Source organism: Bos mutus, chromosome 27, assembly GCF_027580195.1.
Source record: "Bos mutus isolate GX-2022 chromosome 27, NWIPB_WYAK_1.1, whole genome shotgun sequence".
Lineage (NCBI taxonomy): Eukaryota > Metazoa > Chordata > Mammalia > Artiodactyla > Bovidae > Bos > Bos mutus.
Genome location: NC_091643.1, coordinates 8,522,776 through 8,547,333, shown reverse-complemented (window position 1 = coordinate 8,547,333; position 24,558 = coordinate 8,522,776). Strand labels below are relative to the sequence as shown.

At 46.7% G+C, this 24,558-nt stretch overlaps 1 protein-coding gene and 1 non-coding gene across 3 annotated transcripts; one reads left to right on the top strand and one right to left on the bottom strand.

The window, feature by feature from the left end:
• Nucleotides 1-2,305: 2,305 nt before the first annotated feature.
• Nucleotides 2,306-21,361, top strand: AP3M2 (adaptor related protein complex 3 subunit mu 2). 2 transcript variants are annotated; one of them, XM_005901769.3, is made up of 9 exons: nucleotides 2,306-2,445; nucleotides 4,153-4,490; nucleotides 8,961-9,132; nucleotides 10,504-10,641; nucleotides 15,076-15,161; nucleotides 15,407-15,540; nucleotides 17,382-17,589; nucleotides 17,832-17,976; nucleotides 19,316-21,361. In XM_005901769.3, exons 2-9 carry the CDS (start codon nucleotides 4,218-4,220, stop codon nucleotides 19,414-19,416), a joined length of 1,257 nt encoding a protein of 418 aa, XP_005901831.2. In that variant the 5' UTR covers nucleotides 2,306-2,445; nucleotides 4,153-4,217; the 3' UTR covers nucleotides 19,417-21,361. The 2 variants fall into 2 exon arrangements, with proteins under 2 accessions (XP_005901831.2, XP_070220155.1); XM_070364054.1 differs by lacking the exon at nucleotides 2,306-2,445 and adding an exon at nucleotides 2,541-2,645.
• Nucleotides 21,362-23,985: 2,624 nt separating this feature from the next.
• Nucleotides 23,986-24,060, bottom strand: TRNAW-CCA (transfer RNA tryptophan (anticodon CCA)). The gene has a single exon. It is a non-coding gene; the product is annotated as a tRNA-Trp (tRNA).
• Nucleotides 24,061-24,558: the final 498 nt, after the last annotated feature.

The following is a 24,558-nucleotide window of genomic DNA, read 5'->3' as shown; positions in this document are numbered from 1 at the left end:
GAAAAGACTATGAAAATGAATGTCTATATATGTATGCTGCTGCTGCTGCTGCTGCTAAGTCGCTTCAGTCGTGTCGGACTCTGTGCGACCCCATAGATGGCAGCCTACCAGGCTCCCCCGTCCCTGGGATTCTCCAGGCAAGAACACTGGAGTGGGTTGCCATTTCCTTCTCCAATGTATGCTGCTGAATTGCTTCAATTGCATCTGACTCTGTGTGACCCCATGGACTGCAGCAGCCAGGCTCCTCTGTCCATGTGATTGTCTAGGCAAGAATACTGGAGTGGGTTGCCATTTCCTTCTCCAGGCTACATATGTATAACTGAATCATTTTGCTGTACAGAGGGAATTTACACAACACTGTGAATCAACTGTACTTCAAGAAACTAAATAAAAGCAAACAATTATTACAAAACTCACAGCCACTTGGCTCTTACTTACCCACTAATCTCATTTAAGAAAAAAAAACCTGCACTCTTTATCCCATTCCAACTCAGCTAAAGCTAACTCTCTCGTCTCTAGAGCTTTCCACATGTACTCTTCTCTGCTCTTCCACCTTGATGGAATCCGTCAGTATTTATTTTTCAAGTGTTAGTTTAGATGGATTTCCCTGGCTCTAAGTCTATTCCCTCCACCAGCAATGCCTGCTCCCCACGTGCTCCTAGCTCATCACACCGTTTTTTTCATTTGTTTAAATCTTTCATTTGTTTTTCAATATTTACTTGGCTGTATTGGATCTTAGTTGCAGCACGTGAGATCTTCACAGCATCACACAGGCTCTTTAGTTGTGGCATACAGGCTCCAGAACATGTGTCGTCAGTTGCTTCTTGAGGGCTTAGTCGCTCTATGGCACGTGGGATCCTAGTTCTCAGGGATCGAACCCGCGTCCCCTGCATTGCATGGCAGATTCTTAACCACTGGACCAGCAGGGAAGCCCCACAGCCTTTTGTAATTGCTTCTCATTTGTTTTTCCAGCTAGGCTCTCTGACAAGAGACTGGGCCTGTAACGTTGCTCACTGCACCTTCCCAGACATGGGGCTTGATACATGGGAGGCTCTTAGCAAACATTAGTTCAGTGAAAGAGTGAGAAACGCCTGCAGCAGTGACAGCAGCTCTGCACATGAAACATACACGCTGCTTAAGGACTGTGTGGAACTGTATCTTGTGCGGCTTCCTAACTAGTAACCATTGCTAACACTTTTCTAATTGAATCCCCACAACTTACTGAGGTAGGTACTATTACTGTCTTTTTTTGAGAAGTAAGCAAGTTGAAGTTTGGAGAAGTTAAGCTACCTTCTCAAGGACATAGCTGATAAATGTTGGAGCAGGATTCAAACCCAGGCACTCTGGCACCAGAGGCCATAACCTAATAGGACTCCTCATCACACAGCCATTTTGAGTTGGGATTTTCTCTCCTGTTTAGTTCAAAATTAGCCAAATATCTGCCCTTAGCAAGTATTGCAAAGAACAACCCACGTCACCTTCAATAAACATTTATCATGGGCCCACGTCAGAAGTTGCCACTCAAAGTGAAAACCAAAGCAGCGGCAGGGCAACTCCCTCCTCGTTCAGATCACAACCATCATCACCACAGTTGACCATCTTATTGAATATATCCAATGTTCAGGCGCCACGGCAAACCCTTTCCACATCCCATCCCGCATAACAAGTAAGTTTTCGTTTAACTAAACTTGAATCTTTTGACTTCCACTGCATGCTTTTCTGGGGAAGTCAAACTTAAATCATCAGAGATCCAATGCAATTTGGAGAAAGAACTGCCCAACCCTCACATTTTCAGATCTGGGAACTGGGACTCTGAAAGGTGAAGGGCCTTGCCCAAGGTCGGGCAGGTGGCGGTTCAGCTAGGGCTGGAAGAGGCCTTCTGGATTCAGCTCCAGAGCTCTGGACACGGCGTTGCACAGCCAATCACATCTCCTTTACTCAAGGTACGTAAGTGAAAAGGCATCACGTTTCTTTTTAAACGCACTTGTTTAACGGAGACCAGTTATTGCTAGGTAGAGAGCAGTTATTGCTGCTCACGACTTATCATCTATGATATGCTGTTCCGTAAGTCGTGCCCTGGAAGTCACACTTTCTCCGCATCCTCTTCCTGGCGTATCCCGCGGTTACGCAGGTGGCTTCGCAGGGCTCTGGGGCCTTTTGTGACTGGGTGACCAGGTGGAGCCGGGCGGGCCGCAGGCGGTTCGCGACAGCCAATCAGGGCTCAGAGCCCCGGAGCGGCACCAATCAGAGGTTAACGGAGCGTGAGCCAGGGCCAATCGGGGGCTCGAGCCCGAGAACAGGGCGAGCGGCGGCCCGCGGTCAATCAGAGCGGAGGACGAGGCCCAATCGGCAGCCTTCAGACGTGGGTCGCGGGCGGGCTGGGGGCGCCCGGGGGCGGGGCCTGTCCGCGCGGCCGCAAGGTGGGCTCCGCGAAGAGCTAGCGGGGTAAGGAGCGCGGACCGCCCAGGTCGGGGTGGGGCTGGGCGCGTGGCGGGGGCGCGGGGTCACGGGATGCGGCCGGAGCGACCCTCGGAGCTGCGTGGTGCTGCGGGGAGATGCGAGGGGCCGCGTCCCGGACTGGGGTGGTGGCCACTCCGGCCGGAGGGGTCGGGGGAGGAGGAGACCGTGTTGCCGTGGAGACGCAGGTGCGCGGATGGGCGACCCTTCTCAGCCTTGGATCGTGCAGCCCGTGGACACCCGGGCTCCAAGCGGCCTCTATCCTCCCCTCGACCCGAGCAAAAATAACCCGCTTTGGCCAGCAGCCTATGCGCCCCCACAGCCTGGCTCCAGGCCGCCCCCTCCCTCCCGCCGGCCTGTCGCGGGCAGAGGGATTAAGCTCGCCCTGCGGCTCTTGGTTAACAGCAGGCCTTTGCAGTTTGACCACCTGGACCAGTTCGCCGAGTGGCCACAGCTGGGGTCCAGCGTGGCCGCCTCGTTCCGGTGACTGGCATTAGAGATGCCGCCGCCTGAGGGACCTGGGGGATCCCCCAGAGGGATTTTTTTTTAAAGGCATCTAATATAGAGCTTTGTGCTTAACAAGGACTTAAGAGAATGGGGTCTGACCGAGTAAATAAAGACCACAGGACAGCTCCATTCCGTGATCAGCGCTGTCCAGTAGAAATAGGCAGGGACCCATATACTATGTAATTTTACATGTTCTACTAACCACATTAGAATGTTATAGCTTATATTTATGCAGTATATCCAAAATATCAATATTAAATAAATTTATAAGTTAATATTAGTAATTGATTTAATTAATTGATATTAAATTATTGGTAAACTGTCTGAAATTTTAAAAAATTCTTTTGTATTGAGTATAGCTAATTAACAATGTTGTGACAGTTTCAGGTGAACAGGGAAGGGTCTCAGCCATACATATACATGTTTCCATTCTCCCCCAAACTCCCCTCCCAACCGGGCTGCCACATAACATTGAGCAGAGTTCCGTGTACTATATAGTAGGTCCTTGTTGGTTATCCATTTTAAATATAGCAGTGTGTACAGTCTCCACCCCAGACTCCCTGTCCTTCCCCCAACCTGTTCCCGCCAACAACCCTAAGTTTATTGTCTTAAGTCGGTGAGTCAGTCTTTAAACACGATGCTTTTCCATATAAAGCCTTCAAAATCTGGTGTGTGTCTTCTCTTCACATCTCAGTTTGGACTAGCCACGTTTCAGATGCTCAATGGCCCCGTTTGGCCAATGGCTACCAAATGAGATGATGCAAACATAACCATTTCTTATATGTGAGTTGTTGCCACATATAGGGAACACCTCCGTGTTCTTTGAAGCCTTCTTGTATGCAAGGAGATGGTGCTGTGCAAGGAGGCAGCAGAAACATGAGGCAAGGTCTCTTTTTCTCCAGGAGCTCCTAGTCCACTTGAGAAAGTAGACACTCAAAAATTAAGTCGAATTTTAAATGAATATGATTCAGGCAGTATTAAAGATAACTGTACAGTGTATAATTAACTGACAGATGAGATGGCTGTTAATTACCCTTGGGGATCCTAGGGAGGGACACTTCTGGCTCCTGCAGTGGTGGAAGATTGAATCTAGTCTTAAAAGATGGGTAGGAAAGCTTGGGCTGCTGGACGGATGTGGAGGGGGCTTTGGTTGACTGCAGTTGACCACAGCTTCTCTTATTTTTTTAGGGCTGAGCATTTGCCGAGGCTTTCAGACTGAAAAAGACTCTCTTCGCTCACTGACAGTCTCCACCATGATTCACAGTCTTTTCTTGATCAACTCCTCTGGGGATATTTTCCTGGAGAAACACTGGAAGAGTGTGGTTAGCCGTTCCGTCTGTGATTACTTTTTCGAGGCACAAGAGCGAGCGACGGAGGCCGAGAACGTCCCTCCGGTTATCCCCACCCCGCACCACTATCTCTTAAGTGTTTACCGTCACAAGATCTTTTTTGTGGCTGTGATCCAGACGGAGGTGCCGCCTCTGTTTGTCATCGAGTTCCTCCACCGGGTGGTGGACACGTTTCAGGTGCGTGAATGTGAGGAGGTTCATCGTGGACCTTATGAAGTGTCTTTGTAGCTTTGTTTCCATGGTTTTCAGCCTCAGTTAAGGAACTAAAAGGGCTTCCTTGATAGCTCAGTTGGTAAAGAATCTGCCTGCAACACAGGAGGCCCCGGTTCGATTCTTGGGTCGGGAAGATCCCCTGGAGAAGGGATAGGCTACCCACTCCGGTATTCTTGGGCTTCCCTTGTGGCTCAGCTGGTAAAGAATCTGCCTGCAATGCAGGAGACCTGGGTTCAATCCCTGGGTTGGGAAGATCCCCTGGAGAAGGGAGAGGCTCCCCACTCCAGTATTCTGGCCTGGAGAATTCCATGGACTGTTTGGTCCATGGGGTTGCAAAGAGTCGCACATAACTGAGCAGCATTCACTTTAAGGAACTAAAAAAGAAATCACAACTCTGACAGTGCTCACTTCCTCTCCCATCTGATAAGATTCTTGTTTCTGTTTATTGAATGGGTTGTATCTTGAATGACAGACTATACAGTTTTGAACCTGTGGCCTGAGAAAGCCACTCTACTTAGTATGACTGTATGAAGTCATTTCAGTTCTAGAGACTGGAATTGTCCTACGTTTTGTTCACAAAGCTAAGGAGTTTCAGTTTTTTTAAAGGCTTTTGTCAGGTCGGTTTATTTCTCTCCCTTGGTTCTTATCTCATCATAACAAAGATTTGGAATGGCGGGTTAATTATAGCTCAAGCAGGCAGGATTTCTCAGCTCTTGTCTTGTCATAGCAAGGATTTGAAACAACAGACTAGTTTCAGCTCAGTGACAGCTCAAGAAGACAGAACTTTTATTAAAGCGACAGCAGAGATAGTATACTCCCGAGATGTGGGAACAGACCAACCCCAAAGGAGAGGCTCGATTTTTTTATTTTTATGGCAGACTTGATGTTAACCATTGTTAACAGCATTGCTTTGAGTTGCATCAAAAACTGATGTGTGTGGAAAGATATATTTTTTTAAACTAGAAGAACCTAAATAATGCTTGTTTCATTCTCCCTGGCAGGCTAATTTGGGAACCCACCCTTCAGCTTGAGTTTGTGCTCATCCACAGCATATGAGTACCAGAGACAGACCTTGTTGCAAGCTTAGGACTTCTGTAAAATTTAAGGGATACATTTTCCGAGATGTAGTTTTCACCTGGAGTTTTTCCTTCAGGAATAGATTTGGAGATCTTGGGGGCACGGGGGGCTGGTCGTACCAGGATGTCAGCACCTGCTATGGGACAGGGTTTCAGGTGGCCTAGACTCTGGATCCAGACAGTGGCATCCTCTCCCTAAAAGATTGCTCCACCTCTCATGGTTGTGGTTATCTGCATAACTCAATGATACATGAGAATCAAGGGTCCTCTGGTTTAACTTCTGTGTCATGTGAAGTCCGGAATTAGTCACATGAATACAGACATTGTGGGATTGGAGAGGAGAAGGAGGACCCAGACCTTCTGATACACATTAAAAAGCAAGTCAAAAAGAGTCCTTTCATTTGCTCTTATAAATATATGTCACATGTTTGGAACAGCTTTCATCTCCAAAGAATGAGCATATGTTTAAGTTTTCCCCCCACAGTCTTTCTGGTAGTACTCTTAGTGGCATATCAGCTCCTTCTCACGGTGAGAACCTGAGAATTATAAACCCCAGGATGTGGAAGAAGCAGAAGAACCCAGCAGTTATGATCTTCAGCTGCTCAAGCCTGGGCCTTGTTAGGATTTCCACACGGGATATTTCACCCCATTAACCGTCGCTCCGTATCTCCATAGTGACGTTATGTAACTTATTACAAGAGAGGAAGTGAAGAAAGTTGTTTAATCTACTTGGAACCACAGAGGAATCGGGGTAAACAGTGAAGTGGCTGCTTTAGAAGGCTGGGACTTCACAGCTTGCCAGTTTGGAAGAATTTGTTAGAAGTCTTTAAATGGACGCATCCTGATTTGAATGTCTTATGTGATGTGTGTTCTCTGGCTTCTGTTCTTTCTCTGGTGCTGGGCTGTGACGGAGGAGCCCCTGCTGTGGAAGTGCACACACGTTGCTGTAGCACTGTCCCCTTCCAGCTGCTGATTAATAAAATCACATTCTCCCTGATTAGGAAAGCAAGGGAGGTGTTTTTAAAAATTTATTTTATTGATGTATAGTTGATTTGCAGTGTCATGTTAATTTCTGTTGTATAGCAAAGTGATTCAGTTTTATATATATATATGTATGTATATGCACATTTTCCATAGTTTTCCACTATGGTTTATCACAGAATATTGACTATATTATTAGTTCCCTGGGCTACAGTAGGGCCGTGTTGTTTATCCATTCTCCATATAGTAGTTTGTATCTGCTGATCCCAACCTCCCAATCCATCTCTCTCGCACCTCACCTCCCCCTTGGCAACCACAAGTCTGTTCTCTACGTCTGTGAATCTGTTTCTGCTTCGTAGATAAGTTCCTTTGTGCTGTATTTTAGATTCCACATATAAGTGATGGTTTAGTCACTAAGTTGTGTCCAACTCTTGCAACCTCATGGGCTGTAATCTGCCAGGCTCCTCTCTCCATGGGATTCTCCAGGCAAGAATACTGGAGCAGGTTGCGGTTTCCTTCTCCAATAGCAGTGATATACGATATTTGTCTTTCTCTGACTGACTTATTTCACTTAGTATGATAAGGTCTGGGTCTATCCATGTGGCTGCAAATGGCCTTATTCTATTCTTTTTTATGCCCCAGTGGTATTCCATTGTATAGATGCACCACATCTTTATCCGGTCATCTGCTGATGGACACTTAGGTTGCTTCCATGTATCAGCCATTGTGGATAGTGCTGCTATAAACATAGGGGTGCGTGTATCTTTTTGAATTACAGTTCTGTTTGGGTATATGCCCAGGAATGGGATTGCTGGATCATATGGTAGTTCTATTTTTACTTTTTAAGGAACCTCCATACTGTTCTCTGTAGTGGCTATACCAATTTTGCATTCTCACTGACAATGTAGGAGGATTCCCTTTTCTCCAATGAGGAGTTTTATTTTTCAAAATGAAATCACTCATGAGAAGGAAATGTGTAGCTTTTTTTCCTCCTCCAATCTTCATTTTTTAAAGAAAAAATCTTTTTGTTTTAGAAACACGTTCCTGACTCCTAAGTGCTCTTGGATATTGGAATGTGTCTGAGGGTTGACATCATCCTGACGTAATTTAGGTCACCTCTGGAGTCTGTGTTCAGTTCTGGATGTCATCATTTGAGGAGACTATTAGAAAATTAGGAAAAATCCAAAGAAATGGCAAGAAAGTTAAACAATCTAGAGGCCTTACCGTAGCATGACCAGTAGCAGGACCAAACAGGGAGTTTGGCCCTGAGAATAAGAATTGAAGGCAAATGTTGTCCTGGCCCTCTGATCTCTGTGGGGCTGTTATACAGCCTTGTTCTGTAAGGCATATCTAGGAAGCAGGTTTCAGTTTAGCCAAAGAAAGGACTTTCTAAGGATCAGCACTGCCCATGAATAGAATGGACTTTCTCAAAAGGGGTGCATTTCCCATCAATGGATGAATTCTTGAGGACTGTCTGACCATCTGAACGGCCCAGCAGCAGAAGCACGGACATTGTCAAGAAGGGCACGCCAGGTGCCTACAGGCCTTTCTCTCTGCATCATTTCATCATGGTGCATCACAGTTTACATGGCGCTTTATAGTTTACAAAGCACTTTCATACATGTTCTCATTTAATCCGTCATGCTTAGTTCTTACAACCCTGTGCGTCCATGCATGGTATTATCCAGATTATACTATTAGAGACATCGAGACCTAATTAGTTACCATGAATTAATCTAGTAGGTGACAATTAAGATTATTACCCAGGCCTTCTGATTTGGAATTCAGTGCTTTCCCCACAACCCACATAATTTAGTGTCTAAGTTTAGCCTTTCTTAATAAAGGGACAAAGTGTTATTAGAATCCTAGCATCTTAGAAAAAGGATGATCCAAAGAGATTTTCTGGTGTGCTAGCTCACACCCCTCATTTCATTTCTCTCAGTTCTTTTTTGCTCCATGAATGTTGAGGAATAGCACAACAGTAAGAGTTAAAAATTTGGGGGTCCAGGATATATTGTATCAGATATTATTATTTCACATAGTTCATTCAAATTCATGTTCAAAACCACGTAATAGTCTAGACTCAGTTTTGTATTCTTCATATTAGTTGAAGAAACTAACCCAAAGGGATTAAATGACTCACTTTAGTATATGAAAGAAGTTATTAATGATACTTGCGTTATAATCTAGTCTAGTTTTCTTTCCACCAAACTGGGCTGCCTAAGAGAACCAGGGTTATGCTTCATCCCCTTATTGTAGAAGAAGGTCCCAGAAACGCTGCGTGAACACAGGTGGACATTACTTGATAATCTCTGGGCGCGTTCCTTCACCATCACAGTCTCTTGAGTGATAAATGTATGTATTGTGTCTTCATCAGGATTATTTTGGAGTCTGTTCGGAGCCAGTGATAAAAGACAATGTGGTTGTGGTTTACGAGGTGCTGGAAGAGATGCTGGACAATGGGTTTCCACTGGCTACCGAGTCGAACATCCTCAAAGAACTGATAAAGCCGCCCACCATCCTTCGAACCGTTGTCAACACCATCACAGGTACGGAGGGGCCCCGCGGGAGGCGGCCGCCATCCTGCGTGTGGCTTAGTCCTCTGCTGTGCCTTGTTTTGAGTGCTTGTTTTGGGGATCTCAAATGTCCAGGTGCTTTCATTTCGTTCTTTGTAGTCTTTAGTATAACCTGAAATAAAACTTGTGTGTGTGTAGAAAATATTCTGATTTCAATGACAGAATAAACTGTTCTCCTTTTAAAAGGAATTTTCCTGGGCTTCTATTATGGTCCAGTGGTTTTAAATGTGCCTTGCAATGCAAGGGACACCGGTTAGACCCCTGGTCTGGGAAGATTCCACGTGCCACCGAACAACTAAGACCATGCACCAGTACTGCTGTGCCTGCGTGCCTAGAGCCTGCGTGCCCTAGAACCTGCGTGGCCTAGAGCCTGCGTGCCCTAGAACCTGCGTGCCTAGAGCCTGCGTGGCCTAGAGCCTGCGTGCCCTAGAGCCTGCGTGCCCTAGAGCCTGCGTGCCTAGAGCCTGCGTGGCCTAGAGCCTGCGTGCCTAGAGCCTGCGTGGCCTAGAGCCTGCGTGCCTAGAGCCTGCGTGCCTAGAGCCTGCGTGGCCTAGAGCCTGCGTGCCTAGAGCCTGCGTGGCCTAGAGCCTGCGTGGCCTAGAGCCTGCGTGCCTAGAGCCTGCGTGGCCTAGAGCCTGCGTGCCTAGAGCCTGCGTGGCCTAGAGCCTGCGTGGCCTAGAGCCTGTGCTCTGCAACAGAAGCCATTGCAGTGAGAAGCCCACGCACGGCAAGGAAGGCCCAGCACAGCTGAAAAATAAAATAACCGAATCTTTAATAATCATCAGGTTTCGTCCTGATTATAGAAGCAGCACATGATTATTGTAGAAGGTCAGAAATACAGAAAAGCACAGAGAACATGAAATAAGCTCATAATCACTTTTAACATACAGTGTATATATGTATTTTTATCTTCTTTAGTGAGATGGATAATGTATGGACAGGTGGAATTTTTTAAAACAAGTTAGAATACGGTTTTTACCCATGAAATTTTTATATCAATATGTGGATTACCATCCCTACTGAAACCCAATGCATTATTTAAGCTGCAAGCCATTGGGGAATTTGAGAGACCGAGTTCAGGTTACTTTCAAAACCAAAATAATATGCTATCTGTTTCTCAGGTAACTTTTTTACCTGTATTCTTCCTGAGGAGGCACACCAACTGGGGACAAGTGTTTTAAATGGCCTAGTTTACCAAGATGGAATTTGGGAAAACTATAATCTTTATTTTGGAAAACTTCTTCAAGTAAGCATGTAAATAGTGGATGCATAGGAACTTTTAGGGATGTTCTCTCTGGTTATTAGGTGATTGGTTTCATCTAATTACAATATTCATTGTCTCAGGAAGCACCAACGTGGGCGACCAGCTGCCCACTGGGCAGCTGTCCGTGGTACCTTGGCGACGAACGGGGGTGAAATACACCAACAATGAGGCCTATTTTGATGTGATTGAAGAGATTGATGCCATCATTGACAAATCAGGTGGGTGCTTGCAGCCTGTTTACAGAACTGTGAAAATAGAGGCCCCCTTCAGACAGTGCTCGCTCATTATCAGAATTGTCCCCCATTTAAGGCCATTTATTTAACTTAGAGTCTACTTTGTGTCAAGCATTGTGTATTAGAACTGGACTGAAATGTCATGATATAGATGATGTGATCGTACATGTAGGAACTCTAAAGACTCCAGCCTAACACTGTGAGAACTAATAAATGTAATATAGTTGCAGGATACAAAATCAGTATGTTTCTGTACACAAACTTGCACAGCGTTTTGTACACTGACCTTGTACGGTGATGTTTCTGTACACAAACAACAAACTATCCAAAAAGGGAACTGAGAAAACAATCCCATTTACAGTAGCAACAAAAAGAATAAAATACTTAGGAATAAACTGAACCAAAGAAACTTACACCCTGAAAATTACAAGCGTTGATGGAGGAAATAAAGAGCAAATAAATGGGAAGATGCTATATTTTCATGGATTGGGAGAATCGGTGTTGTTAAAATGTTTGAAATATCCAAAGACATCCTCATCAGAATCCCAAATGCTATCCACATTAGTCTCTCAATGGTATTCTTTATAGAAATAGAAAAAACAAAACTCGTATGGAACCACAAAAACCTCAAATCGCCAAAGCAGTCTTGAGCAAGAATAAACCTGGAGACTTCACAATTCTAGATTTCAAAATATATTATAAACTTATGGTAATCAGAACTGTAAGGTGGACTTCCTAGTGGTCCAGCAGTTAAGAATCCACCTGCCAATGCAGGGGACACGGGTTCAGTCTTTAGTCCCGGAAGGTCCCACTTGCTGAGGGGAGCTAAGCCCTCAAGCCACAACTACTGAGCCCCGGTGCCACAAGTACTGAAGCCTGCGTGCCTGGAGCCTGCGCTGCACAACAGGAGAAGCCGCTGTATGAGAAGCCCATGCACCGTAACTGGAGAGAAGCCTCTGCTCGCCACAACTGGAGAAAGCCTGCATGCAGCAGTGAAGACCCAGTGCAGCCAAAACTAAAAACAAATATTAAACAACTGTACGGTAAGGTCATAAAAATAGACATATACACCAGTGAAGCAGAATAGAAGGCTCAGCAATAAATCTGTCAACTGGTCTTCAACAAGCATGCCAAGAACATGCGATGGGGAAAGGCTAGTCTCTGCAGGGGGTGGTGTTGGAAAAACTGGATGTTCACGTGTAGAAGAATAAAATCACCCTTAATCTCACACCACACACAAAATCCAACTCACAACATTTTAAGGACCTAAATGTAAGACCTGGAAACCATAAACCTACTAGTAGAAAACAGGAACAGAGCTTCTTGACACTGGTCTGGGCAGTGGTTTTTTTTTTTCAAGATATGATACCAAAGCAAAGGCTTCAAAAGGAAAATTAGACCAATAGGATTGTATCAAAATAAAAGCCTCCATACAAGAAAGGAACCAGTCAGAGGAAAAAGACAGCCTGCAAATGAGAGGAAATGTATGCAAACCATATATCTGATAAGAGGTTGATATCCAAAATATGTGAGAAACTTATACAATTCAATAGCAAAAAAAAAAAAAAAAAAAAAACCAGCCAGATAATCTGACTAAAAAAGTGGGCATAGGATCTGAAAGCAGCACTAGTGGTAAAGAGCCTGCCTGCCAATGCAGGAGAGACTTGAGAGATGTGGGCTCAGTCCCTGGGTTGGGTAAAGAGTCTGCCTGCCACTGCAGGAGAGACTTGAGAGATGTGGGCTCAGTCCCTGGGTTGGGAAGACCCCCTGGAGAAGGACGTGGCCACCCACTCCAGTGTTCTTGCCTGGAGAATCCCCATGGACAGAGGAGCCTGGTGGGCTACAGTCCTTGGGGTCACAAAGAGTTGGACACAAGTGAAGTGACTTGGCAGAGGATCCGAAGAGACATACTTCAGAAAAGCCGTACGAATGGCCAGCAGGTAAATGAAAAGGTGCTCAGTGTCATCCGGGAAAAGCAAGTCAGAACCACAGTGAGGTATCACTCGCACCTCATATCAAGAAGACAAAAGATGCAGCAGGCGTTGGCAATGATGTGGAGAAAGGGGAACCCTTTGCACTTGCTGGGGGAAATGTAAGTTGGTGCAGCCGCTGTGGAAGCAGTACGGAGGCGCCTCAAGAAACTGAAACTCCCTAATGATCCAGCAGTCCCACTCCTGGGTCTAGATCCAAAGGAAATGGAGTTACCATCTCAAAGAGGCGTCCGCACCCCTGTGTTCACAGCGGCATTGGTGGCAGCAGCCAAGATGTGGGAACAAACCAAGTGTCTGTTGATGGCTGATGGATAAAGAAGACGTGGGGCAGACACCCTCACACACAGGAACGTTACTCGGCCATATGAAGAAGTAAATCCTGCCATCCGTGAAAACACCGGTGAACCTAGGGGATGTGATGCTGGGTGAAGGAAGCCGGACACAGAAGGACAAACGTGGCATGACTGCACATAGAAAAACCTGATATGGACCAGTGCCGGGCTCCCCTTATATGTGGAGTCTGCAGCAGTCAGGTCCGCAGAAGCAGAGTAGAAGGTGGTTACCAGGAGTGGGGAGGATGGGAATGGGGAGAGGTTGGTGAAAGGTGCCAAGCTTCAGTTCTGCACGATGAAGAAGTTGTGGAGATTCACCACGCAGCACGGGGACTACCGCAGTCTACTTTCTTTTCCATGTTATTGAGTGTAATTGAGAAACGTGTAAGGTATTTGGAATGTTCATTATGGTGATTTGATCTACATGTAGGTTGTGAAAGGATTCCCCCCCACCCCAGCTAGTTAAATTATCACATGTGTCACCTCACAAGTATATTGTCTACTTGAAATTTACTAAAAGGGAAAATTTTAAGGGCTCTCACCACAAAATCCCAACTAACCGTGTGAGGTAATGGACGTGTTGGTCAGCTTCATCATGGTGATCACTTCACAGGGTGTGTGTGTATTAACACACAGCTTTTATTTGTTGACTATACCTCAACAATGCTGAAGAAAAGCCTTGGGAAAACATGACGTAGAGCTGTGCTGGGCTCACATTTTCAATGGTTTTTATCCTCTCAAGTGAAAAAGTAACAAACTGAACTCTTGTTGATGAGATGTCCTTTTGGAAGTATTTGACTCTCAGTTGTCGGCGCAGACCTGAAGTTTAATCACTAAAATTCAGAGAGTCGTAGTCTCTTCTATCCATTCAGAGAGGTTAACACGACTACGAGTCCTTAGAGTGAGGAAATTTATATAAAGTTCTCTTCGCATGAGCGAACTCATTTATCCAGCAAGTGCTTACGGAGAATCCATGGTGCTGTAGCTGAGCACCAGGCGGTGGGTGTGTGATGGTGATGAAGACGGGGCCTGTGGCTGCAGGAAGCTTCCTGAAAGTCTAGTGAGGGGGTCGAGAAAGGGGAAAAGAGAGGTCCCCTCCCACCCAGACCTAAGTATAAAGCTCAGGCATGCTTCATCAGTAGAATGAGTAGGAGTTAGTACAGGCTTCACGGATCTGGGAGCAAAGCAGGTGCAAACACTCTTAAGAAGAGTGAAACATTGTTGGGAAATTACATAGCTCAGGATGACTGGACTGAGACGCATAAAGAAAGAAAAGTAACTGATGAGGCTTTAAAACCAAGTAGGCACAGCAGCTTTTTGTATTATCCCCAAACTGGAAAGGTCCCAAATGTCCATCAGCAATAGAAAAGATGAACAAGTTTCAGTGTGATCATACCAGGAGAAGGAGAAGAGCAGGAAAACCAGGAAATAGGAGGGGTTAGGAGAAAGGAACACTTGAAAGAAAGAAGTGGTCACAGGAGGCTGCAGGAGAGAGAGCCTGTGAACTGAAGACCAACGTGTCAGTTCCATTTGACATCAGAGCTCCTTGGGGGCCTGTGAAGTGAATATACCGTCCATGGAATTCTCCAGGCCAGAATACCAGAGTGGGGCGCCTTTCCCTCCTCCAGGGGATCTTCTCAACCCAGGGATCGAACCCAGACCTCCCATGTTGCAGGCGGATTCCTTACCAGCCGAGCCACAAGGGAAGTCCTTGGTGCCTGCAGGGAGAGCAGTCCCTGATGTGAATTCAGTGTTCCGAACCATTGGTCAAGATAGCGATGTTGTGTGTGATTCTGGCACTAGATTGAGAGCTCCTCCAGGCTAACAGTCTCACCAGTCTTTATCCCTGCTGCTTCATCAGAGTGTCTTGTGCTTGCTGTGCAGTTGATAAAGGTTTGCGAGGACAGGTGGATTGGGTAGATGATTCGGATGGATGGATGGACAGAAGGAAGGAATGAAGAACAGGGGAGGGGAGGAGGAAGGAAGGAAGGAAATGGGATGGGAGAGGAAGAGAACGCTAAGGAGGGAGGAAGGAGTCAAGTTCGTTGGGAAGGACAGAAAGGGTCTCACCTTCTTCCTGTCTCATCCCGTCTCAGGGTCCACCATCACGGCCGAGATCCAGGGGGTGATCGACGCCTGCGTCAAGCTGACCGGCATGCCCGACCTGACACTTTCCTTCATGGTAAAATCCTGGGCCGGAGATCTAATCCTTGGGACATTAGATGCTTCTGGAAAGACAGAGCGGCAGGAGGGGATGGAACTGGAAGGGATGGTCAGGGCCAGCCACAAAGCTCACAGGCGGCCTCGAATGTCCCTGAGTCACAACAGAATGTGTGCGTGTGTTTTCATGAAAGCAGCACCTAAGTTACTTTCCTGAAAGACGCGTGGTTCTAACTCCCACCTGTGGCTGTTGCTTGATGTTACCAGAACCCCAGGCTGCTGGACGATGTCAGCTTCCACCCCTGCGTCCGCTTCAAGCGCTGGGAGTCCGAGCGCATCCTCTCCTTCATCCCCCCAGACGGCAACTTCCGCCTGCTGTCCTACCACGTCAGCGCGCAGAAGTAAGCAGCTCACGAACCTGAGGGCAGAGTGTGTGCGTGTGCGTGTGTGCACGTGTGTGTGTTTGGAAACAGTATCCGCAGCGATGAAGAACTCAGGCTCTGAAGTTACCTAGTAACTAATCAGGTAACCGCGGGTGAGTTGTTTCTCCTTTCCCGTGCCTGTTTTCTTTATCTAGGAAAGCTGAAGTAGTGAAAGTAACATGTAATGAAGTAAGGGGCTTCCCTGGTGGCTCAGTGGGCAAGAATCTACCTGCCAATGCAGGAGACGCAGGTTCAATCCATGGGTCCGGAAGATCCCCCTGGAGAAGGAAATGGCCACCACTCCAGCATTCTTGCCTGGGAAATCCCATGGACAGAGCAGCCTGGCAGGCTACAGCCCACGGGGTCACAAAAGAGTCGGACACGACTGAGCGACTAAACATCAACAGTAAAGTAATAAGTAACTTGAAAATAATAAAGGTGCCTTGTTATGAGGATTAAATAAGAAACTCTAAATAGTGGCTTCCGCACAAAATAAGTGCTCATTACGTTTGCTGCTGTTAGTTTTGTTGTTATTGTGTGCCTAAACAGGAATGTTTTTCCCTCAGATTGGAATCTGAGAACACCTGTATTTCAGTCCCTTTTACCCCAAAAAAGTAGTGAGTGGTACTCTGAAGAACCATACAATTCAGTGACTTTGGGTCTTGAACATTCTCTTTACTATGGACTCTGAGTTCTTTTGGGGGAAGGCATAGAGTAGATGTGGAGAAGGCAATGGCACCTCACTCCAGCACTCTTGCCTGGAAAATCCCGGGGACAGAGGAGCCTGGAAGGCTGCAGTCCATGGGGTCGCTAAGAGTTGGACACGACTGAGTGACTTCACTTTCACTTTTCACTTTCATGCATAGGAGAAGGAAATGGCAACCCACTCCAATGTTCTTGCCTGGAGAATCCCAGGGACAGGGAGCCTGGTGGGCTGCCATCTATGGGGTCGCACAGAGTCGGACACGACTGAAGTGACTTAGCAGCAGCAGCAGCATAGAGTAGATGTGTAGATTGAAGAGAGCCTTGGACCTCTCGGCCACTGAGGCCTTCCTGTGGGATTCGGAATAAATAATTTGGGGAAATATCTGAGTGCTTGAGAGCGGAAGCTCTAAAATCAGACTGCCCGTACTTAAGCCCCACCTGCAGTACTGATGATACATGACCTTGGCAAGTTATTGAATGGTTAACCTCGGTTAAGTATAAGGACATCAGTATTAATGACATCAGGACAGAAGCAATGCCTGCCTCATACTTATGGGGAGGATTAAATGAGTAATCGAGGGAAAACCTGTAGGGTCATGCTGGCCTCAGGAAGTAGTGCTCCACAGATGCCAAGGATGGTTACAACTGTAGTATCAGCCTGCAGTTTCTCTGTCAGATCATGCTGACCCCATCCCTTAGGAGTTTTTGTAAGGATCAAAGTCAAGTTAAAAGCACTCTCACGAATTTGTAAAAGCCCCATGAGGTATGAATGTTACTCTCCCAAGTGCAAATAATTGTCGGTCACGTGCAAAACGTTAAAACACGGAAATGTGATTTCTGTTTGCCATGCCTTTTCCTCAGAGTCCACCGAGTCTGCTCTTTGGTTTTGTTGATTTCATTCTGAGTCGTTAGAAGAGTTAGTTGACTTACTAATCAACATCTTAGATTTACAGAAAGAAAACGATCAAAGCCGTCTAGAGGGTTTTTCTCTGCATACTCTGTAAAACAAGGACGGAGGTGAGGGAGGGAAAGCTGCCAACAGAACAGAAAAGGGAAAAGTGGCCGTTTTTCCGGTACGTTGACGATGTGGGCTTTTTGTCTCCTCTCTTTTCCAGCCTGGTGGCGATTCCAGTGTACGTTAAACATAACATCAGCTTCCGGGACAGTAGCTCACTCGGCCGCTTTGAAATAACGGTGGGGCCTAAGCAGACCATGGGGAAGACCATAGAGGGGGTGACCGTCACCAGCCAGATGCCCAGAGGCGTCCTGAACATGAGCCTCACGCCGTCTCAGGGGACACACACGTTTGACCCAGTCACCAAGGTAGGAGGATACACAGGAGGTTCGAGATGCCCGTGTTTGAAATAGCAGGAGCTCTGCAGCACCCCTTTCTGTCTTGTGGAAAGGCGAGCTTGACGAAAGGGACGTGGTTGAGGACACCGAGATAATTCACAGTAACAAGGAGCATTCTCTGGGGAACCCCCAGGAGGTCATAGGAACACAGGGAGCTCAGGCGTCTCGGGTGTAGTTGCCACCAAAACTTCCTCTTTTCTCTCTCTTTGGAGATGCTGTCTTGGGATGTAGGGAAAATAAATCCCCAGAAGCTCCCAAGTTTGAAGGGAACCATGAGTCTCCAGGCCGGAGCTTCCAAACCGGATGAGAACCCCACGATCAACCTGCAGTTTAAGATCCAGCAACTGGCCATTTCTGGTGAGTGACGCCCAGCTCAGGGTTGGGGGTGGGTGGGGGCCTAAGGTGGTGATGTCACAAAGTCCCCCCGGCTGCTCCCTGTCCACAGAGTTGGGTTTTATTAGCTGATATGTGATCTTTAGTCAGATCTTTCCCAGCCCATTTCTGGAGGAAGTCTGTGACCCTCCCTCCGTACTGGAGATGGCAGTGCTCGTGAGCCTGTTGTTGAGTCACCCTGGGGGCGCTGGCTGGGCCACCCCGGGTCTTCAGCACGGGGATGTGTCTGCAATCTCAGCTGGTGAATGAAGAGAATTCCCCACCTTTCCCCCAATTTCAGAAGATTTCACGTGTGCTGTGATCACGTGGGACGCTTGCTGACCTGAGTTATCAACTATAGTTTACACCCCACCACCCAGGGTGATATCAAGACTTGTTACCTCTCTGCAGGTGTCTACTACGTGCCGGGCACTAACTTAAGCTCTTTTCATCTATTTTCTTATTTAATTCTTAGAATGACCCTTTCAGATGGATAGGAGATGACTTCAGCTTTATATGAAGCTCTTGTTTTGTTTACCAATGGATCACATCTAGTTTAAATGATTAGAATTCCTTTAAACGATAAGCTCTTTTCATCTTAAAATGCTTAATAAACTTTAAAGCTCTGAATAGTATAAAATGTTCTTTTCTTAGTCCAGTGAGAATATTTAAGAAGCACTGAAGAATTAATTCATCACTTTTCATCATTAGTTTATTCATTCAGTTATACTTTTATTTGATCATGAATTTCTTAATTTTGTTGTTATGAATTCATATGTTCAACCCCATAACTTTGAGAAAAATCTGGAGTGGTCTTATTTTTTCTTACCCTCGTTTCAGCCTGCATATAACTTTCTGCCCTTTGCACCACAGGGACAGATCTCATTGGCTGGCTTTTTATTGGCGCAGGTTTTTATTTTCAGCCTATGTTCCAGGGGTGAAGAATCTGTCAGCTGTGTTCAAGTGACATAATTAAGTGTAGGTTCCCAGGTAGCGGAATGGTAAAGAATTGGCCTGCAATACAGGAGATGCAGGAGACTCGGGTTCGATCCCGGGGTTGGAAAGATCTCTTGGAGAAGGAAATGGAAACCCACTCCAGTATTCTTGCCTGGAGAATCCCATGGAGAGAGGAGCCTGGCGGGCTATGGTCCAAAGGATCCGTAACATCCCAAAGAGCTGGACACAACTGAGTGACTGAACACACACACATTTTCCGGAACACGGTTACAACTTTCTCCAGCCCTCGAAGCTCTTTGAGTTGACGTGAATTAACCAGTTATGCTATCTGCTTCTTTGGAATAACGCTCACCTTCCTTCCTTGCAGGCCTCAAAGTGAATCGTCTGGATATGTATGGAGAGAAGTACAAACCCTTCAAGGGCATAAAGTACATGACCAAAGCTGGGAAGTTCCAAGTTCGAACCTGAAGCGAGAATTTCGCAAAGCAGACGGTCCCGAACACTTTTTCATTTCTTAACCTGTCTAGAAGTAAAACCCATCAGCCTGGCTCGTAGGTCCGTGACCCCTCTGGACCCACTGGCTCCCGTTTTCCTTAGCCTTCAGCACCGTGGAGCGAATCCAGGGAGACAGGGTCGCCGGGGGGCCGGGGCAGGACCCACCCACCAGCATCTCCAACCCAGTTCTCAGAGCAGAGGCAGCTGGAGGCACCTGACTGCGTGTTGAACTGTTTGTAACTTTGTAACGGGGTTACCCCAGGAAAAGACCAGCGTTTGTTACTTGTTCCGCTGTAATTTTCTTCAGCCAAGGGAAGACTTCTTTGTTTTTGTTTTTTAACCCCAGGGGGAAAAAGAATTAGAGCGGCACTTGGAAGGAAGCGAATGTTAGTAGAGGAAGGCAGGGGGAAGGCATGGAGTGTGTGCACCCCCATTAAAGTGAAGAGAGAGGGGCACCCATCTCCACCCCCAGGAGGGGCTGGGAGGAACGGAGTGGAGTGAGTTTCCTTCTGAGCCCTCTGTTTGTATACAAGCATAAAGATCTGTACTTCTAGAAGCAAACTGGAAGCTTCTTAAATAGGAGCCCCCTGCTGACATGGAAGCCCCAGCAGGATGAGACTTTTCCCTCAGAGGCTGGGACGCCGCTCCCACCAGCTTGCAGAGCCGCCCTCTCCGGTGAGACGGTGCCCCGCCCGCTCCCTGGGGGGCGGTGGTCTCAAATACCTCTTTCCTTGACCCACCCCTCGCCAAACAGCTCCACTCCTTCACAGAATGGCTGCTCCCGTCGGCCCCAGGGCAGGCTGTGTGTCCTCGTCCATGTCGGTCGGGGGCTCCCTGGGGGCTGGAGCCTGACCTTCCTGTCGGCACGCTTTCCCGCAGTCACTCTCAGCCAGACGCTGACAGGAGCGGCCAGTCCTGGGGGCAGGTCCAGTAACGGCATTTCCTCAGAGTGTCTTCTGTTCTGCACCCCCCCTGTATAATCTATTTATTAGCAATATGTTGACCAGTCCATGTTTGTTTTTAAGACCCGCCCCCCCTCCCCAGATCCCTTCAGTCCTTGAATAAAACCGATGTTGTAGGAAGATGGGTCCTGTTGCGCCTGTGCGGCCCGGTTCAGGAAACACGGCCCTGAAGGTGGTCTGCAGGCCTCCGCAGCCGGAAGCTTTCCATTCAGCTCAGTGTGCCCATCACCCATTCCGATATTTATAGATCAGACAGGTATTTTAAAATTATAGTTTATGATGCGATATTGTACTCTGCTCTGTGCATGGAGAGAAATGAAGACTTTGTGCTCTCCAACCCTACAATTTTTCTCTAATGCCCTGTTTCCAAGTACTTAGGTAGTGGTTTTTATTTTTTTTTTTCTATAGTTTTCTCTTCCTACTTCCTGGATTTGTTTTTTTACTGCAGAATAATGCTGCTTTGTGGTTTTGCTCTGGGGTCTGTTGTGCTGTGTCTCATAGCCCATCACTCCAAAATTTGTCCTGGATCCAAGATCCCATTCCTGCGCCTGCCATGGTAGGGAAACGTCTCTGCCTGTACGTTCCAGAACAACGGAAGTACTACTCCTGAGTGCTCTGGAGGATTTCAGGGTTTCCTCGGTCACAGGAGACAACCCATCTTGGTCCCTGAATACCCTTAGGTTTATAAGTCTAGCTGTCTTATTCCCTCCAGGGCAGCTCATCCTAATTTCAAGGGAAGAATTTAAGAAGTAAAGTACTGGGGCTGTGAGGCCCGCAGACCATAGCAGGGGAGCACCCCGCACCGAGCTGCAGACCCTGGGATACCCCCTCACCCCGGTGGTGTGTCAGCATAGGTGGTACCGGGTGCCCCCAGCAAGCCACTCGGTTCCACACTTGTTTAACATGCAGAAGCATCTTCTCTGTTTAAATCTTAATAAAGTTGCGTGTTGCCAGTCCTTCATGTCCTGAGTGTCTTACTAGGACCATGGGTGATGCTCTGCACACATGCCCAGCGGAAGCAGGAAGAAAGAGGAATTCAGGGGATCTCACTGCATCTGCACTTTCCAACCAGCAGACCGAAGCTGTATATATGGTTTGGGTATGTCATCTTGCAGGTCGTGAGAACAAAGGTCCAGATCAATCAAATTATGTTCCCCAGGGTACAGAAGACGAAACCACTGAAGCTGCTGGTGTCTCTTCTAGCGCTTTCCCTGCCCTGGCCTCTCGTGCTTCTTAGGTTGATTAATTCGGACGTGAAGCCAGGTGCAGGGGTCCTGGTTATCCTGATTGCAGTGAAGACTTCCCGGAGTCTCCTGGGATGTGTAGACGAGGGTCCTCTCATGGCCGGGGGACACTAAGACAAGGACTTCTCTCTGCCTTCCGACCACAAGTTATTGCTACCCCATCCTGTCTGTTTCATTGACTCATCTCCCTGCCTTGGGTCTGGCTGTTTCCTTAGCCTCACAGTGTGACCAGCAAGGTTCATAACACTTGTACTTTCCTCTGTGGCCAGTAGGTGGTGACTCAGTGCCAACATTAATTTTTTCTCTTTAATTGTTAGAAAAAAAATTTTTTTTGAAGGAAACTGAAACTCTTTAAATTTTGCCTCAAGACCCCAAGTTTGTGAGTCTTTGACTTTGGAGGTTAGGTGTGGAACCAAAGTTTATGATCCTCTTTCGACAACCTGACCTAAGATGGGAGCTCCAGGAGAATGGTAGTTTCCATCATTTGAGTTTCTCTAGGTCTTTACCCATTAAAGCTGTTTGCATGATTCTATGAGGATCTTTTTTGTTCTTTGGGTTTCTATTAACGTCTTTTATTAACAGCCAGAGATAGTAAAGCAGTACTACTTATTTCCCTATCACCCTCTCCTTCCCCCGACACGTCCCAGACATTTTATCCTGACTCTCCTAACCCACACCGGGTAGTGACGTGTTGCGCTCTAAGTGTGTTTTAGCCTCATCCACATGCATCTCTCCTGCAGGGCTGGGGGCCCTGCCTGGAGCTCTGTCAGTGGCCTCTGCTGAGCACCTGTCTTCAAACAGCCTGTGGTTTCCAGGGCTTCACTCAGAGGAATGTGGGGGCCTTTTAACTTTGCATTTCCATCAAAGGAGCCCTCCACTGCTTCACTTCATTTCAATAACACAACTGTCCGAAGAAAAGCTCCTTCTGCAACGGGGGAGGGGATGAAACCAGCAGAACTCCGACCAGAGCTGCAGTTACAGGGGTCTTCCTTACCACTGTCTTCCAGCCGTCTTCTCCCCAGAGGGCTAAGGTGCACATTTACCTAAGACAAAACCTGCCCCTTTCACAGGCTGCAGTCAGGAAATCTGTGACTTACTGAACTGGTCCCGGGACCGAGCATTGTCAGATAAATGCCCCCTCCCCACCGCCCACCGCTGGAATCAAGATTCTGGGCTTTAGATTCTCTTTCTTCTGTGAGTTGAAACTATTCTTTTAAGAACTTATAAGTTGAGCAGTTCTGACCGCCTCTCCAGAGAAAGAGGAGAGAGAACTACAACCACGTTTGCGCCAAGAAACTGTCGGCACATAACCCAACAGCAAGCCTTACATCATCAGGTTTATTCTTAGATCCAGGGTGTCAGTGATAACAAACTGTCAGGCAGCAAGCAGGGGTATGCGTTACATCTCAGGAGCAGAAAGTCTAAGAGAAGCGGGAAGCAGCATTGCTTAAGTAACATACTTGTGTGGACTGGTCTGGGAGTGAATTCTTTAAAAAAAAATTTCTTTATTGGAATATAGTTGATTTACAACGTTGTATTAGTTCCAGGTATACAGCAAAGTGAATCAGTATGTTTACGTATATTCACTCTTATTTTTTTAGATTCTTTTCCCATGTAGGTCAGAGTTTTGAGTAGAGTTCCCTGCACTATACAGCAGTTCTTATTTGTTATCTATTTTGCATATAGCGGTGTGTATACGTCAGTCCCAATCTGTGTCAGCATCTTCTTGACTCATTCCTCTTTTCCCTTGGAGTCCTGTCCAGGGTGTCTTCCTACCTACTCCCCTCCTGTGAATATCTTCCCTGAGCCTCGTTTGGGCCATCGGCTCTAACCCCAAGTGTCTGCGGCTCCCTGCTGCCAAGAGAATTAAGTCCAAAGTTCAGTTTAGCATTCAAAGTGCCATCATTAATTCTAACCTACATTCTTCTTCATGAACTTCACTTTGGACAAAATATAACTCAATTCCTCCCCACACTCCCCTGCCTTTCTTGCCCTGCAGATCTTTAGATTTTCATGCAGTGGTAGCTCCTTGCCTCAGGAACTACAGTCAGTATCCTGTAATAAACCATCATGGAAAAGAATATGAAAAAAATGTATATATGTGTATAACCGAATCACTTTGCTGTGCAGTAGAAATTAACACGACTTTGTAAATCAACTATTCTTCAATAAAATTTTAAGGAAAATTTTAAAAAGAGTGCCTTTCTCATTCCTCTCCAACCAGCCCAAATCTTGCTCAATTTTTGAAAAGCCTACCCAATTCTATTTTTTCCTTAAGTTTCTTTTTTTGGTCTTAGGTACAGCACATGAGATCTTCATTGGCATGTGGGATCTAGTTCCCCTGGCCAGGGATTGAACCCAGGCCCCCTGCATTTGGAGCACAGAGTCTTAAACCACTGGACCACCAGGGAAGCTCTGTTCTTAAGATTCTTAAATCCTTCCTGAGCTGAATTTCAGCAAAACTTTCTGTCCACCATTTGCGGTTCATCTCCACCCTGCCTTGTTATTTCTCTGAATCCCCATTTCTCTGTCAAACCAAGAGGTTCTTTCTTCCCTTTTACCTTTTCAGCACCTGGCACAGCACCTCTTCTGAATGTGTGTGTGCGTGCTTAAGTCGCTTCAGTCGTGTCTGACTCTTTGTGACCTTACTGACTGTAGCCCGCCAGGCTCCTCTGTCCATGGGATTTTCGAGGCAAGAACACTGGAGTGGATTGCTCTTTCCTACTCCAAGGGATCTTCCCGACCCAGAGATCAAACTCTCCTCTCATGTCTCCTGCATTGGCAGGTGGGTTCTTTACCACTAGCACCACCTAGGAAGCCAATGAAAGGAAATATTCCCAATGATTCCAAGAATGTGGACGCGAGTAAGGAATAAAAGCTGTGAAGGTACTGTGTGTAACAGAAAGATT